At 35.7% G+C, this 19,087-nt stretch overlaps 1 protein-coding gene across 1 annotated transcript; it reads left to right on the top strand.

Moving 5' to 3' along the window:
- Positions 1-6,860: 6,860 nt before the first annotated feature.
- On the top strand, positions 6,861-11,287 carry LOC110752206 (Transducin/WD40 repeat-like superfamily protein). Its single transcript, XM_021952804.2, has 4 exons — positions 6,861-7,319; positions 7,531-7,698; positions 7,971-8,455; positions 10,747-11,287. Exons 1-4 carry the CDS (start codon positions 7,016-7,018, stop codon positions 11,116-11,118), a joined length of 1,329 nt encoding a protein of 442 aa, XP_021808496.1. The 5' UTR covers positions 6,861-7,015; the 3' UTR covers positions 11,119-11,287.
- The last annotated feature ends 7,800 nt before the right edge of the window (positions 11,288-19,087 follow it).

Below are 19,087 nucleotides of genomic sequence, written 5' to 3'. Positions count from 1 at the left end.
CCAGTCGCTGAGCATCCCCTCACCTCCTTGCTACCTCATGTTGTTTTTTTATCTTTCATGTTTCTTTCTTTTTTTGAATGTTGTGTTTTAATGAAAGCATGGTGCCAATTGCAATTTTACAAAGAAGGGGTTGCAACATTACTTGTTTCAGCTTCAGCATCATCCTCACAGAGCTAAGGTCAAATCTCATGTTTCTATTTCACTTGGGTTGTTTAAGTCCAATGTTGTAATGCGTTTACCTTGATTTCCCATGTTTTCACTTTAAAACCCTGCGTAGTTTCCCAGAAAGTCGATGGAAGCCAAAAGTAGGGGTGGGCATTGAGACCGCAAACTCGCAAAACCAAAAAACCGAGCAGAACCAAATGGGAAAAAAGGGTCAAAAACTGAGTTGACTAAAAAGTCAACAAATCGCAACCAAACCGAACCAGACTAGTTTCAACCGGTCTTGATCTCGATTTCACAACTCATAGCACCAGACCGAATCAGACCAGTAACTGTACGGTCAGGCGCAAAGCGGGGACCTCTCCCAACAGAGTCTGCTCTATTCGCAAGTGCTTGGGATCGAACCCTGGACCTCTTGTTTAAAGGATCCAAACCCCTTCCACTTGGACCAACTCATGTTGGTGACCAGTTACTGTATTTAATATATTATTTCGGCCAATTCCATTATGTTATAATAAAACTGGTTGCATGTAACGTTTTCTCCCTAAGCGCTGCTAAGTCTAAATTGACTTAGGTTTTTTTTTTTTTTTTTTTTTTCTTCCCATTTCTCTCTCTGTCTCTTCGTCTTCGTCTTCCTCTTTGATATGAAATGCAACGCACAGACAGAGACAGGATAGCAACGCCGACGACATAGCTCCTTGCTCCTCGCTCCCTCGCTGCTCATTTGCCGCCGCCGCCGCTGACACAACTCAGGTAAGAACTTCTTCCTCTCCTTCTTTTTTTTTTTTTTTTTTTTTGAACTGGAATAGCTCTCTTTCTTTAATTTCAGATTGGGGGTTTCAATTAGGGTTTACAATTAAGGATTTGAATTGATTGACAGGTTTCAATTTGGGCTTTCAGTTATGGATTTTGGGTTAAGGTATCAAATTAGGGATTTGTTCTTTAGGGTTTCAATTTGGGCATGTTGATTCTAATATCAGTTCCATTTACGACGGGGGCTTCGAATTGTTGTTGATGTTGCTTGGAATTAGACTTGAAACTGTTTGTGTTGTTGTTCCCGAAGGTATATATATTTTTATCGCTTTGATTTCATTTCTTTTTTTCTTTTTTTTTTGGCAATTGATTGGCATGTTTGTGTTGCTGCTGTTGATATCTTCATCTTATGATGGTTTGATGGATTGATATCTTCATGTGATTATTTGAATTGAGAATTCATGAATTCATGATGATTTGTAGTCTATAATCAAATATGTTTTATCATGATGAAATAAGATGGCAAGAAATGATGATGATGATTATGATGATGAATTGATATATTGAGAATTGATGATTTGAATGGATGAGAATTGACGAATAAATTGATGATGAATTGATGAAAACGTTGATAATTTGAATTTGTTTGATAATGAAATCTGTTTTAATAGATTTCTTTATATAATGATGTTAATTAATGGATGATGATTTGAATGTGTTTCATACTAAATTTTGTTTTTGTTTTTGCTAAATTGGAATTGAAATTTGTTTCTATTAGTTTGGTTTTTGTTTTTATAAAATTTATTTTTTTGAAAGTAGGTTGTGTAAATTAGTATTTTTTGTGTTCTAAATCTAATTTTTGGTTCTGACTTTTGGTTTTTTAGATTGTTAAATTAGGTTATGATTTTTGTTTAATTGCTTTTTAGGTATGTTTTTAGGTTCTACAAGTCTTGCATAATTATTAATTATGGTATGCTGTTGCTATGTTGGTTTTGTTTTGATATTAGGTTCTTATTAAAGGAGGGATTGATCAATTTGAACAATTGCCTAGTAATAGTAATAAAGTATGCTCTTCTTCCACATCCGCATCATCACCATCACCTAGCCTACCAGTAACCCAACCTCAAGCCCAAACACCTCCCAACCGAGTGGTTATCCACCATTACCTCATTCCGAGACTAGAAAATCATCATGAGAAAAATTGGAGGCATGGGATCACTTTGAAAAATATGATGATGTGGTTGAGAGTGTGAAGAAGGATGGGAGCAAATCTTCGATATGTAAAAAGAGAGCTACGTGCAAGTGTGAAGAAGCATGGGAGAAAAATCGAGTGGTCTTCCACCATTAACTCATTCCGAGACTAGAAAATCATCAAGAGAAAAATCGGAGGTATGGGGTCACTTTGAAAAATATGATGATGTGGTTGAGAGTGTGAAGAAGGATGAGAGAAAATCTTCGATATGTGAAAAGAGAGCTAGGCACAAGTATTGCTCTATTACTTATGCCGCGGACCCCAATTTGAATGAAACATCAAGTTTGAGGAAACAAATTGAGTCTCTATGTAAAAAATACCCTGGAAGGGTTGACAATGATAAAAGACAAAAGGCCTTGTCTTTTGACCGAGCACTTTGTGGTTTTTCAATAACCAGGCATACTAAAGAAGATTGGTTAAGGTCTTGTGTAGAAATGGTAGTGATGGATGAGTTGTCTTTTAGTGTGGTTGAAGGTAAAGGGTTTAGGAGATTTTGTTAATCATTGAACCCTCATTTCCAAGTGCCATCTCGTAGGACACTTGTAAGGCATTTTATGGTTATGCATGATGAGATAAAACAAAAGTTGAAAGGATAATTAGCATCACATAGAGTGTGCATCACAACGGACACTTGGACAAGTGTTCAAAACATAAATTACATGGTGATCACGACATACTTTATATATGGTGAATGGAATTTGCACAAAAGAGTTTTGAACTTTTGTGTCATTGCTAACCATAAGGGGAACTCAATTGGTAAACTCCTTGAGACTTCTTTGCTTCATTGGGATTTGAAAAAGATACTTGCAATCACGGTTGATAATGCTTCTTCAAACATAAAAACAATAGATTACTTAAAGTCAGAGATGGGTCATTAGAAGAATGGTAGTCTTGTGTTGGAAGGAAAGTACATGTATGTGAGGTGTTGTGCTCATATTGTCAATTTGATTGTTCGAGATGGCTGGAAAAAAATAGAGAAAAGCATATTGTAAATAAGGAATGCAGTTAAGTATGTAAGATCCTCTCCACAAATATTAGAGGAATTTAAAACTTGTGTTTTGAAAGAGCGAATTGTATGCAAAGGGCTTGTGGTGTTGGATGTTCCAACTATGTGGAATTAAACATATATGATGTTCAATGCCGCTTTAAGGTTAGAAAAAACCTTTGTGAGAATGGGAGAAGATGATGATGCCTCATTTGCATCTTGGTTTGGTGAAGATGAACCGGTTAGGGAAGATAATGGGGTGGTTGCATCTAGGCCTAATAAGAGGGTAGGGCCACCAACTAAGAAAGATTGGAGAAATGCTCTTACCTTTGTCAATTTTTTAAAGGTCTTTTATGATATGATATTGAATATGAGTGTTTCTTTGCATCCCGCTTCCCACACCACCTTTCATAATTTGATTGCAATAGAGGGTGAAATTAGTGATTTGTTCTTTAGAGAGCAATTACCAAGTCAAACTCACACCTCCATGGTTTTGAAAGATATGGCATATAGCATGAAGATGAAATTTAAGAAGTATTAGGGTGACCTTGGTAAAGTGAACTAACTTTTGATGGTAGCACTTGTTCTTGATCCTCGGTACAAGTTGGGGAACTTGGATTTTGTATTAAAGAGGAGGTTTGTATTATAGATCTTACGAGTTTACCTGCACCTACCAATTCAAGCCCGAAACCCTAAACCCTGAACCCCGTTCGTTTACATTTTAGAGGCCCTTTTTCATTTTCAAAAAACAAAAACAAAGCAAAAACATGTTCGGTGGGCAAAAACAGAAAACATTGAAAATGTTTTCATAAAATGAGACCAACTTCACGTTTACTTATACAAAACAGAAAAAAAGATGTTTTTGTTCTCCTAGAAAACAAACGCTCAAAACACTATCTCGCTCAATCTTCTCTCCCTATCAGACCAAAAACCAAAATTCTTCTCTCCTCGTTCACCCTTCTCTTCTCTCCCCCTTTCTTGACCACTCTTCTCTCTGGCTTGGCTCACTCCTCTCTACCAATAGGAACAACACCCATCTTCTCCGACCCAAAATAACACAAATCTGCAAACTAAGGAGAAAAAAATACAGAGGAAGAAGAAAAGAAAAGAAAACCAGAGATAGGAAGAAGAACCACCACATACCCAGCTCAACCACCATCATCACCCAATCAAACCACCACAACCATTAATTAGTGGAACTAGAGAGAGAGAGAGAGATGGTTCGGTGTATGGGATTCATGCCATGGAAGGAAGGAGGAGTGGGTGCAGCCTAGTAAGGAAAGGAAGAAGAAAAGAGGAAGAAAATGAGAAAAAAGAAACGGCCTTGGGAAGGAAAGGAAGAAGAAATGAGGAAGAAAGAAGGAAAGAGGAAGAAAAAGAGAAAAACGAAACAGCCATGCGAAGGAAAAGAAGAAGAAAGGAGGAGGAAAGAGAGAAAAGGAGAAAAAGAAGAAAAAAAGAAAGAAAAAAGATAGGAGATAAGATAGTTTTTGAGCTTTAATTTTTTTCATTGTTTATAATAATTTTAGCCTCTAAAAATATCATAATTAAAAAAAAATTAGAACTGAAATTATCAAAAATACATTTGAAAAACAATTGTACTACCAGACACGTTTTCATTGTTTTTGTTTTCTAAAGATGTTTTCTAATTAATCTACCAGACACATTTTCATTTCCTGAAAATGCAAATTTGTTTTCTTGTTATCATTCTCTGAAAATATTCTCAGAAAACACTCTCCGAAAACGTTACCAAACGGGCCCTTTAATATGTGAAGCTTCCATTGGTGGTGTTATGTTTTAATTTTTGGCTTATGTTTAGAATTTCTAATTTGGTTTGTAATTTAATAATCAATTTTTATATTGGCTTGTAATTCTTAAGGGCCCGTCTGATAACGTTTTCGGAGAATGTTTTCTGAGAATATTTTCAAAGAATGAAAACAAGATAATGAATTTGCATTTTCAGGAAATGAAAATGCGTCTGGTAGATTAATTAGAAAACATTTTCAGAAAACAAAAACAATGAAAACGTGTATGGTAGTACAATTTGAAATAATAATATGTGAGTTATTTTTATGAAAACGTTTTCCACGAGAATGAAAACAACTTTTTTCTGTTTTCTACAAGTACACATGAACTTGTTTTCATTTTATGAAAACATTCTCAATGTTTTCTGTTTTTGGGCCACCGAACGTGTTTTTGCCTCATTTTTGTTCTCTGAAAATGAAAACAACCTCTTAAAACGTTACCGAACGAGCCCTAAGATTGTAATCTTGGATTGGATGGCACATGGCAGCATGCATGTTTTGTGTTTGGAAGTTAAAATGCATATGCATGTATCATGTGTATGTTGTTTGCTTTGTTAGATTGTATTGAATGTGAAAGATAGGCTTTAATTAAAGTTTAGGCCCGATTGAAATGTGAAATTAGATTGCATGGCATGTTGAAACTATTAAAGTTTAGGCCCAATTGTTATACAAATGTGAAACAGGGCCTTATATGCTACTTTAGTCCAACAACCAAAAAAGGGAACCGGTCCAAATTGGAAAACCGCATCGGGAATAGGCAGTTCGGCTCGGTGCAATTTTCCTCCTATTTTTCCTAAAAATGGAATCGAATCGAACCGATTAAATAGTACCGAATTTGATTCCAGTGTGAGGTCCAAACTAGATCGAATTGGACCGCGCCCACCCCTAGCCAAAAGAATGAAATTTCTTATAATTTTAGATTGCCCATATATATGGGTTTTCAAAGATATTATCTTTTAAACTCAATTACGACTGGTACTTGTGTTAAGGTCAATTGAGATGATGCTAATTTAGTTTCTCCGAGGTCCTATCCATCAAGTGCTATTAATTGGGAATTTTTAAGTTAATTCAAATTTTTATTAATTTTAGAAAAATTTATAGGTTTTTAAAAGACAAAAAAGTGGATAATGTTTATTTAAAATTTAACGGATTAGACTACATTGGCTAATGGTTTCAAACACAGGGACTAAATTGACCAAATTAAAAATACATGGACTAAATTGGCCAACAGATAAAACACATGGACCATTTTGACATTTAAGCCTTAGTTTTAATTTTATTAAAATCTAATACTGTTATGTTATGGTTAATTGAAAGGGCATGTGTCAACCAAGGTGGTTGGTGTGAGTAGTTTGGCACTTTCATTCCTTAAGAGAGGTTAGGGGTTCGATCCCTGCTCTCATATGAAGTCACCACTTTGGCCAGCACTTTACCCCTTACGGGCCAACCCGGTGTGAGCGGGGATTAATCTGGGTTGTGGTTAGGGCTTAAAGGTGCCACCCATAGTTGGGGCCCATCCAGGACCACATCGTGGTTCAGACCAAAAAAAAAAAAAAAAGGGCATTTGTCAAAAAGTTAGATAAGGGACAGGGAGGGGACAAACAAAATGGGGACAAAAGATCTGGACTCATGGTTAAAAGTATTTATCCATGCATTCGAAATCATATTTCCCCTCCCTCAACTCTCACTTGTATAAAGAAGAAAATCACGGGCCAACTCTGTTGTATTATAAACCATAAAACGAGTCTTCAAGATGCTTGAGCCCAAGTTCAGTAAGGCTCTGCTCTCATATATCTGCTTACGAGCCCAATGCATAAGTGGGTCTCCCTTGAAACAGTGAACAATCTTAACAAACACCTAAAAAGAGCCCAATTGGTCCATTTGGCGGCAGCGTTAGCTTCGCGACGAATCCAAGACCAATTGATTGAGCTGGTAAAGTCTCCAATTGCCTGCACAAGGTTCTGGCAAGAGCGGCCGCAGCTTCCACCTCGATGGCAGAGGATAAAAGGCAATGAGAATTTGAGAAGCAGCAAAGCTCCTGGATTTGAGACTTCAGACATGGATCTTCTCTGCAACGCATACTCAAACGCCTCAGACAACGAAGAAGAAGAAGAAGAATCAGCTAAGCAACCCAGACCCGAAAACTTCACGCCCCCGAATTCGAAGAGGCTCAAACCCGATAACCCATTTACACATACTAAAACTCAGAATCCTCTGTCGGGCTCAACCCAGTTCCCGGCCCTCCATATAGAAGCTCCGGTTCCTGGTAGATACGTATCCAAGAGAGAGCGCGCTCTCTTGGGTTCCCAACCTACCGCCCCCGACCCGAACCCGGATGCTTTGCTGCTGACGACCTCGCCTGGTACTTTGTTCTTTCCATTTGGAAATATTCATAAATTCACCTTTTTTTCTTTATTTGTAGAAACTTAAGAATGTAAATTACTAAATTTGGAAGAAAAAGAAATGCTCATGACGGGTTCACTGAAGCTGACAATGTCACATTCATGTGCATATTTGCATAGCATATGTGTATGGTACACTGATGTAGTCAGTCATGTTGTTGTTGCTGGCAGTTTTTGGGAGTATTTCGGATTCTGATGTTCCTCGTGATATTAAATCATTGTTGAGAAACAAAGCAAAAAAGGGTCGTGCACAGCTTGGCCAGATGCCTCAAAGAATGTCTGTGCCTCTAAGCAGACATACCAAAGCTGTTAATGCTTTACATTGGTCACCAACTCATGGTAAGCTCTGCTTGTGCACCAACTCTTGTATTGACACTTACCCTTTTGGATTAGTGGTCTTGTGGCACTAAATTTTGCTATAAAAATTGGTTCTTGGATGCCCTTATAATACTTCTGACGATTGAATTTATTGGTTTATTAATTTGAGTAGAAGGTTGTTTTGTCTGTTGTTTAGATTAAATCCTTAAACAAGCAATATTCTATTTTGTATATGCCAGTTGCATTTAAAGCTCACTTGCCTTATTGATCTGTTCATTGGAGTTAGTCTACAGCTCACCTTCTTGCCTCTGCTTCGATGGATCAAACAATCTGCATATGGAATGTGTGGAGTAGTGATCAGAAGGTAGCCCGTGTTTTGAATTTTCACAATGCTGCTATCAAAGATGTGAAATGGTCGGGGCAAGGGTTGTTTGTACTTTCTTGTGGATATGACTCCTCATCAAAGCTAGTGGATGTTGAAAGGGGGATAGAGACTCAGGTTTTTAAGGAGGATCAAGTTGTTAGTGTTGTTAAATTCCATCCTGATAATTTCAACCTCTTCGTTTCTGGGGGGTCCAAAGGCGGTCTGAGGTTGTGGGATGTTAGAAATGGCAAGGTGGTCCATGAATACGTTCGAGGTCACAATCCCATCCTTGATGTTGAATTCACCACGAATGGCAAGCAGATTATATCGTCTAGTGATGTATCTGGATGCAACCTTAGTGAAAATTCTATTGTTGTTTGGGATGTTTCACGACAAGTTCCACTCTCTAATCAGGTAAGAGACTTCTTCCAGTTCTTACTTCAATATGTGTTGCAAATGCAGTGTGTTTCATGTATTTATAAAAATTACATCCTTACGCAATTGATTACAGATATGGTTGCCCCTGCATATCCTGTTTATATATTAAGCAGAACTTGTATGTACATTAATTTTGCATTATCCTGTAAGAACTTGCATTCATCCTTGTAACGTTGTTTTACGGTCTTTTTGGAAATCCTCTTCTATTTGACCTTTCTAGATTTCATTATATGTTATCATCTAGTCTTCTGTTCAACGCTTGTGAGACTTTTACCTGCCTATAATGAATTAATTTGGTTAGCATGCATTGTATACTTAAGATGTAGATATAATACAAGGCCTTTTGTAATTATCTTCTTAATGATGAAAGATATGCGATACTAAAGATGTTGGCTGCATCAGCTCATATACGTGACACGATTCACGTTGAATATGTTGCACATAATCTGTTCAAGGGTCGTGTCGTAACTATAGAAATTTCCTATGTTAGGATCTCTTACTTCTTTGGAGTCATAACACGTGCTTTTTGACATTTGAAATATTTATTAGTCAGTAGTTAAAATATTTTATTTTGTACTAGATTAGTGATCAGACTCATTTTGATTTTGATTCCTGAAAGTTAATAAACATTTAAATTGGAATCATCATGATTCTGCTTCCAGTTCCTGGTAGTTAGAAAAACTGACAATGCATCATTATGATTCCTATTTTGATTCCTTCTCCTTTTGATTTCAAATAAGTAAAGTAATTAAACATCATGGTATGTGCTTGTTTAATGCTCAGAAGGTGATAATTCTCTTTTGGCAGCAAAAAAACCATGGTTTTTAGCAAACATATATTTCAGTATCTTTTAAATACATCAAGCTCATTGGATCAGAAAGAAGATGTATTCTTAAGAAATATTCAGACATGAAAATGAAGTTAGTTTTAACTGATTCACACTAAATGTAAATTACTTATTTCTTTTTTTTTCAAAGAAAGATTCTGCAGGATAGGTTTAATTAATTTTGTTATGCAGGATTTGGTAGTACTATACATATCATAGGAGCCGTATTTTTTAGTCTGATACTGAAGCATTAGTGAGATCTTAATTTATTTTATAATACTATCCACTACATAATGATTAGGTTTGTTTGATAAAATGCTTAAGGTTCAACTCGGATATTTCTTGTTGCTCAGTTGCTCTGCTTTCATCACTTGATAATGGTTCTTGCATGGACAGTTTTAATCTGATGTACTCATGTTGGACTCGGGCACTCATCAATTTTCCTTTTGGCACATTACCAAACAATTGAAGAAGAATATTCTTGGACACATGTCTGATATAAACGATTCGCAATTTGAAAAACAAACTTTTCAGTTTTAAGCATCCAGTGGATTTTTATTCTGATGGCAATACCTATGGAGTACAGAAGTGAAGGGTTCTGAAGCCTTTTAGTCTATAAAATATAATATAATTATTATAATGTAAATTTTGTGTGTCATCATTTATAATTTGAATAATGTATAGAATATCATTTGACTTCATTCAAATAGGTAATATTCATACGACTTAGTTTTAATTCATTATGTCATAGAAAACATGTTTTGGCAACTTTTAGTCAGCTCTCATTTTTATAAGTCTTCTCAAATGTGGGTTCCATCACGTCAGGGATATTGATGATAAATTGTTGAAAGTAAGAAACAGTAAATGTTCAACACTTCAGAGTAAGCTCAAACTAGAATTGTTGTACATTGGCTTTTGAATTTTTCTCTCAAAAGAGCAATGGTTGAGGGTAGTATATTATAATGCTTTATTGCCCTTCAGATGATAATCTTTCTAGAGTAGGATTAAAATGTTATTGTTAGCCAATATTGTAAATCATGTAGGTCCATGTACCATTTCCATTTACCTTTGAGAGAAATTGGTTTCAACAGTGGGGTGCTAACATTGCTACTAGTGAAAGAAACGTATGATCAAAATTTGAAAGCAATATTTGTAATCGAAACCATAGAACCTAATCATAGGCAATTGCATAGTAGCTATTATGAGATTAAATTTTCTATGCAATATCAATTGAGACATTGCTCCATGCTGCTCCTTTTTTTGTTGATGTATCGTTTTTATGGTGTATTTACTGTATCCACATTTGTGATCATTAATCCATTTTTCTGCTACCTGTTCGACCATTTTTTTGCGACATGTTCGATCATTAATTACATAGCTTCATGCATGTTCCATTCCCTTTGGTTGAGGTTCTATAAAACTGATATTCCCTCTGTATCAGGTTTATGTGGAAGCCTACACATGTCCCTGTGTGAGATGCCACACATTTGAACCATTTTTTGTTGCCCAGTCAAATGGTAATTATATTGCAATCTTCTCTTCAATCCCCCCCTTCAAGCTGAACAAGTACAAGAGGTATGAAAGCCATGGGGTATCAGGGTTTCCCATTAAATGCGTGTTTAGCGTGGATGGGGAAAAGCTAGTCTCAGGCTCCTCCGATGGTTCTATATACTTCTACGACTATAGGTCTTCTGAGCTTGTCAGAAAAATCAAGGCATATGAGCAGGCTTGCATTGACATTGCTATCCACCCCAGCATACCTAATGTGATTGCTTCATGTAGTTGGAATGGAGAGGTTTCAGTGTTTGAGTAATATGGTCTATATAAACTTTCTTCATTACAAGGCAGTCTTTGATTGTCTAAGAAAGAGATCAGTGATGTTGCAAGCAATTTCCTACATGTAATAGCCAAGTGGAATTGGCGCTGAAAAATTGAATGAAAAATTAAAAGGGAGAAAAATGTGGAATTGAATTTTCTGCTTTTTTGTGTTTGCTTTCTTCCAGAAATTCTCCTATGCGGATGCCATGTATTTTCTACTACCCTTTGCTCATTTCCTCCCTGTTTACAACAGCGTTCACACGATAATAACATGCGGACGTCGGGATCTACTCCTATTGATTTTATTTTGTACTTCTAAACTTGTTGTCTAGGATTTGAATTATTGTATTGTTCCTTCTTTCTTCTAGGGATTGTGGGTTCATTTAACCTATTGTAGATCTTTTATCCTATAAATTAGGCTCCAAAAAAGGCCATGTCACACTACACATTTCACATCAGACATTTATTAGTGTTTGATAAATGTGGATTTGGAGCTCCGCAAAGTTCTACTTTTCTTTAAAACTTTAAGGATATGATTTGTGAAAGTGCTGAAAATTTTATCATGTCTGAGTTGACACCAATGAATTAACATCATGTATTGTTCAATCAAAGAGGCCATCATAAATCACAATTAATGTAAAAATTGCCAATTCATGACAAATATCATCCGAATTGTTGCAAGATGCCGTGTTACGCACTAGCAAGCAAACTCAGCAGCGACTTGGTCTACATATCAGTTAAACTATCACTTTCATCTTGTGGCATGCCTGTCAATGCAAATCAATGAACCCATTTGACACCACCTTCACCTTGTGGCACAACTCATTGAATATGCTTTTTTGAGCCTCCTTTTTTCTAGGGTTGGGATTTCGTGAACTTTGCTTCTGTCATCACTGGCCCTCACCGGGAAGACTGGCCCTCACCGTGAAGAAAAACGTGCATACCCTATAGTGACGAGGCGTGTGAGTTTTTTACTTGATGAGTGTTGTAGACACGTATGTTTCATTTCTCCATTACGTGAAAGCTTTGACTCGTATTTTTTAGGGTTGCGATTTCATGAAATTTGATTCTATCATCATTGGCCCTCAACATGAAGAAAAACTTACGTACCCCATAGTGACGATGCGTGTGTAAGGTTTTTAATTGATGAGTGTTGTAGATAAGATGTTTCATTCATCTGTTACATGAAAATTTTCCTCTTATTTCGACCCCAAAAAAAAAAAAAGTTTTCCTCTTAACATAACTGTCAAGGTAAGTGCATAGACATTAATTAAGTTTGAGAGAAGAAACAAAGTCTATATATAATAAACAAGAAACTTTGCTTAATCTAGGATGAATGTTGAATAAAATAAATGAGGGTGTTGAAGGGGGTTCATTGCTGTTAGGTATGGGGCAATCCGGCAGTGGTGCAGTTGATAGCAATGTCTAGATGCTTCTAACTTACACCTACCATCAAAGAACAGAAATATGATTCAATTAAGAGGGGCTGTGTGGGGGCAAACTCAAAACTGTGCTTTTCCTCATCATCCACCTCCCTTTCATGAAAGGAGGGGGAGAAGAGAAGAGAAGGGGGGGGGGGGGGGGGGCCAAAAAGACACAATTATGCAATTCCCTTTTTCATTCTTTATGGGGGTCAATTTGCAGGGGGACATAACACACCACTTCTCTCCCTTTTTAGATGCATTTGCAAATGGGACCAAGCCCCTAAAAACTCCTATCTTTCAACACCACCTCATAAACACAAACACACACACACATACACATACACAGAGACAGACAGAAGAAGCACAACCCCATAAGAAAAAACCAACCAACAATTCCCCTCAAATTCAATATAAAATTATTAAACAAAATCAAAAGCATGCTTATATCTCCATTTTCCATAGCACTATCCAGACACACCTGCAATTCTTCAAAACATTCATGGTCCACATGCAACCCCCTCTTAAAACTGTTTCTATTGGAAAATATGGCAGCTAACCCTAATCCCATTTAAAGCGAAGGAACACATTCATACAGCCTACTTGCCTATCTGCATTGTTTATTTTCAACCTTCATATGAATATGCTCCCCACCTTACCTGGTCTCAAGCACCCAATTTTCTCTCTCTACAATCTTATTTCTCTCTTTTTATTAATTGTCACACCATTAATCCGTAAGCATATGGGAAAAGCTATAGCTATAGCTAAAAAGTTAGAAGCTGAAAATGGGAAGCTCAAGTACTTTTTTGCCCCTACTCTTCCACAAGTCCATATGACTGCAATCATTATCTAAAAGAGATACTTCTTTTTGATAAAAAGTATATAAATAATTTTAAAAAAAATATATCTGTACTTGTGGTCAAGCGGGTCTTCGCACCATGAGGCTCCCACTAGCCTGCCTCTATAGGGACATGAAACGATGGGCTGAAAGGTTTTACCTAAGCCAATTGATCTTTCGGATTGGACATGAACTTCATGGTCCTAATCAAATTGATGCTTTTGCTTTTGATTAGGGAACCAAAAACAAAATTATAGGGAATCTAAGCTTATGCTTAACGATGCATAATCGTTGCTTTGTAATCACCTCCACACACATTTTTCACTCTCCTTCGTTATTATTATTATTATTATTTTATTTTAATACGTCAGAATTTTACAAGGAGATTAAGGGTAGAACTATGAACTTTTTAACGGGTAGTCTAGCTAAAATTATTGGCTTAAAATCTAATGATATTTTTTGTACTTACAATTTCTATAATCTTTCTATAAGCAAAAGTAAACATTAAATCATATAAACCTCATTATTCATAGCTCCATTGACTAAGTTCCAACAAGCTTTATCATATTAAAAATACATATTAAATGCAATCAAAAAACACATATTATCAAAATAAAAATATGTTCAACAATAGAATTGTAAGTGTACCTATTTTAGTGTATATTTTTATTATTTGCCTCCAACTAAATTCATTAAAAAAATTATTATTATTATTTTACTTTATTAAGTTAATATATACTGGCTAATATTTAAAACAAATTAAATAGGTTTGATGGAGAGAAACCCTAGCCCCTTCTTTCCTAAAAAACACTCCTAAAGCCGTTTTCAATTTGAGGGGGAGGAAGCCAATGTTCTTCCTCCCCTATCCCCTCTTCTCTTCCTCCATTCTCCTCACTGGGTTACATCCCACTATAGTTCTTAGTGTGGTTCTACTAGTAAAGAAGATAGGGTTTTCTCACACACATATTATCAATGAATCATAAGAATTTAAAGCTGAAATTACTAATATGTTTTTTTTTCATTGGACTAAATCTCGTTTCGTTCGTTGTCTTTTTGTTGCATTTCTTTTATGGATATTTGTGATCTATCTTGTCAAGTTCTTGTTTCTGTTTTCAACTTTAGATAAATGTTTATCCTCTCCTACATGCTAGACCATAATCAAAATGTTTTATTTTCGACACAAAGTCTAACATATATCGATATCACCAACCCCTCTTCCAATCCTGGCCTTGAAAAGTAGCCGACAGACTCATATTTATTGGCCATGTGATTTGTGGCCTCAACCAATTTGGTTGGTTCTTCTTTTTCTTTTCTTTTCTTTTTCTTTTGTGCTCACAGTTGGATGAAGAATTGTAATATATTTGAAAAAAACGAACCAATCATGATTTTGTTAAATGTCGTGTTCTTCCCAATTAGGAAGTATTCCTTATTAGGCCTTGTGTTGTAGCAGCTATTTATCTAGTGATGATGGCTTTTAGTTCATTTTTATGTAATTAAAATGATTAAGTCTCTTTCTTCATTAGAAAAAATAATAAAAAATAAAAGTCTCTTTCTTCATGTCGTTGAATGCCCCAAACAGACGTGACAAACATGATTAATTTTAACCTAAACCTCTCACTAAATAGACAAGAATTTCTATTTTTCTAGTGGCAATGATATCCTGAAAAGCTAAAGCCAAGATTATGTCACCGGTTGACGCCAAGGTCTACAAAAGCTGAGTCCAGCTAGAATCCAGTTTAATTGGAAATTTTCTTCATTTCAGATTTTACCAGACTGCTTTTTTCCTGAGCACTACACACAGGTAGCTGAATTATTGAATAGTAGCACTGTTCATGCATAGATTGCATGAAATTCTAGTCAACTAGATATCTCTCAGCTTAGGTGATAGCTAGATAGCTAGGTAGGTAGGTCTACTGTTCCCATGGCAATGATATCTTATCTTACCATTAAAGATTGCTAGCTGGCCTCGAAAAATTAAGCAAAATTCTAGACAATATGACGTGATATCAATTATCAACAGAATCACGGGGTTAATAACTTAATTACTAGAAAGTTGGAAACTATTTTAGGGGGAATAACTATTTTAGTTGGAAACTATTAAGCAGACTCTCCCTATATTTATTCTCTATGTCTCACTGGGAATTAAGATACAAGTGATGGCCAGACGATGGTTTCCAATAATATGTAGGTACCGTATAGTTATTCTCTTATCCGGATATTCATATGTTATTATTGAACGGATGTTATTATAAATAATAAGAAAAGTAAGGAGGATAATAGAAAAATATATAGCATTTGCACAATAATAACATCCGGACGTTTGCATACATATAAAATTTTCTCCCAACATAAAAGAACGGTTTCTAAGGCTGCATGTAATGGTAATAGTTTGCTAACAAGATATGATTATGATTCGAGTTCTTTGCATTAGGTACATGATTATGAATATATACGCAGTACATACAATGTACTTACAAATAATATATACACCTACAATAACGTATCTACGTGTATATTTATAATAATGTATCTAACCAAAGGATAAAATTAAAACATAATGTAATATACGTGATAACTTTTTCACATAACATAACGATTATTAACTGGAAGTAACAACAAAGTGTCATCTTCGTTGCAACCAAGGTTTTCTCAACGTTCACTTATTTTGGATTGTTCGATCAGGTGGGATTGACCTACTCACATCAGCATCATGAACAGCGTCCCCTTATTTTTGGGGCACTTGACCGACAGGAGTGCACAAACAGGTAGCTTTAGCCCTTGTGGATAAAGACTCTTTACAAGCCTAGCCTATTGCAACAAGCCCCATAACCACCATCCATCCATCATCTGTAGACCATCATGGTGAAGCTCCCATTTCTCTAACCAGTAAAATCAGTCTCTCAATCAGATGAAAGTGAGAGATTGATAGAGATAAAGCAAAAAAGGCAAAGTTCCGCCAACATTTCTTGTTATGTCATGCAATCGTTACAAAACTAAGGTCATGGTCATGGATAATGCGATCACATATATCTAATTCAAAAATGTCAAAGGGTGTCTGGTGGCTTTGCGGAAAAAAGATAAGCTACTTAGTTAGATCGACACAAAACCCCTTATGTATAAACATGCTCGCCTAACATCATTTTCTTAATAATATTTTATCACTTTTCCTTCAAAAAAATTGTCAAAGGGTGTCGATTAGTTCTTTGTGAAAGTGGACACATGGTGCGCTGCTGTGCAGTGTGTTGTCAAAACTTGGTTTGGGTCATGCATGACGTGGAGGGCATTGCATCATGTGTTCTGTATAAAGGTAATTAGCTATAGGGTTTAGATTTCATTTTCTCCTTTAAATGATTTCTATTTTGCTCTGGTTTCGATGTTCTTTGTTTCCTTTTTATGCATGTGATTGAATGAAACGAAGGGCATGCTGGTACAAGCCAAGTACTGGAGTTGAGCTACTCGATCGATGTCCCTTCCATTTTACCTTTCTGCATATGATCATGAATGATCCTGTTGTCGGCCAATTTAGCAAATTACTTCCTGTGTCGGCGAGAAAAGGAGATAAGATCACTACTAAAAATATATATACAAGAACATAGAATCAGATGTTAATCTTCTTTCTATAAAATTAGGATAAACCAGAAAATGCAATAAAATGCAAGTCAAAACAAGAAACTGATCATATCAGAAACATGTTGAGATTGTGGTAAGAATTAGATAATATCAAAATATCTGGAGTGTCTACTGTTGTGTAAGTAAACTTGTTCTTGTTAGCAAGTTTTGGTAGATCGATTACCACCCATGTTGCATGGATATGAATACGAAATAGAAATTATAAATCTCAATTCTTTGTTCATGCATTATGAAAATTTGTCATCATACATCTCCCATTAACTCTATTTGTCATCACTGTTTTGCTCTCATTATCTTCATGCGTAAATAATACAATCTCTATAATTTTAAACCAATTTTGAGTTTTCTATAACTCGAGTAATTTTTGATTTGCTTAGTTAGAGCATCTCCAATAGCCTCTTCAACAACTTTGGGATGTTCAAATAGGTGAGACACGTCATAAAAGGTCTCCTCAGCAGCCTTGTCAAACTGAGTCATCAAAGCTGCAACTTATTTCTCTCTCTTCAAGACTGGTAAGTTGACCTTGCCTCTTCAAACATTTAATTTTACTTTGGAAAAACAAAGCCTACCTTGAAAATGTTAAAAACATTCTTTTTCTTTCTTTTTAGTTAATAAATACATAGACATTTTTCACATTTATTCATATTTTTCATTCTTTTCCATGACGATATTGCATTAATTGAATCGAACAGTCTGTTGGATAAAAAATTATTCAAGTAGCAAATAAACATTTTCAAATTGACACATAGGCCAACAAACTTTAATTTGAAGAGTTTAATTTGCTGCTATTACTATTGTAGATGCTCTTAGTATCACGATACTTTTAACCTATTTTTGTCTAGATAATGAAGCACAAATCTTTTAACCTAGTTTTGTCTAATCGAGATCCCCAAAAAGTCCAAAGGAAAAAAGAAGAGAAAATAAACTGTACCCTAATATGTACAAATCAAGCTGCCACCGTGCAATTGACAATTGACAGTTAAACCTTAATTTGGTCATTGTCCTCCATAACCCCAAGATTTTATTGCAACCCTAGCCTAGGCCTACACAATTTGAACCACACAACTTGTATTCCTATGCTTTCATTATGGATGACATGGTGATATACACATGCTTTAAATATCCCTCTCATAATTAAGACAACAATACACACAAAGTCAAGCATGACATGACACAAACACGTTTGATGTAATGGCATCACCAACAAAAATAACTAATGATAATGTGGGAGAAGAAAATCATTCCCCTCTTCTTCACCTTCTTCATCTTCTTCTTCTTCTTCTTCTTCAGTTCTCCTCTGTGATTGCTTTCCAAGTAAAAATATATGAGAGAAACTATATGACATCTGTTTTATCAGAAATATCTCATAACATTTCCCACAGATGCAATAGGCTAATAATATTGGGCCCAAGTAGGGTCAGAAAAGCTCAGGGTGCATTTCAGTTGGGGGGCCATATATATATATATATATATATATATATATATATATATATATATATATATTAAAGATTGGAGACAGACAATAGGAGTGCAGGAAATTCAGTTTGAAGACTTGTTCTACAAACTTTCAATGTGCCACATATTTTTCCTGTTTCAAACATGTTTCACAAGCCTCATCATTTTGTTACTTGATTACTTTTTCACCTGAACAAGATAAAAAGATTCCAATCTCACCAATAATTCAACAAGGTAGGGTTGCTGCTCATCAAACCCATAAGCATTAGGGTCCTCACCCCATCATTACACCAATAGGAAAATCTTGCTGAGGTTTTGATTCTTAGTTTCCTGTGGGCAGGGTTCAAAAGCCAAAAAAAACTACCCAACCTATGGAGAAGAACTTACATGTTACGGAAATAGCACTATTTTTTCAACTCTAACCAATTATATTCTGTCATCCGTGACACTCAAGTTTTTCTCCGACCCATGCCACTGCCACCATGTAATGATCATTCAAAGATGAATGTGCTCAGAAAATACTAAAATCATGCATGCACAATCTCCAATGCCCCACCCCCACCCCTTTTCAACTTTCAAATAGTGTAAAATGTAACATAAAAAGTTACCTCGAGTGATCT

This window comes from Prunus avium, chromosome 4, assembly GCF_965620075.1.
Source record: "Prunus avium chromosome 4, drPruAviu1.hap1.1, whole genome shotgun sequence".
NCBI lineage: Eukaryota > Viridiplantae > Streptophyta > Magnoliopsida > Rosales > Rosaceae > Prunus > Prunus avium.
This window is presented reverse-complemented; position numbering and strand designations above follow the sequence as displayed.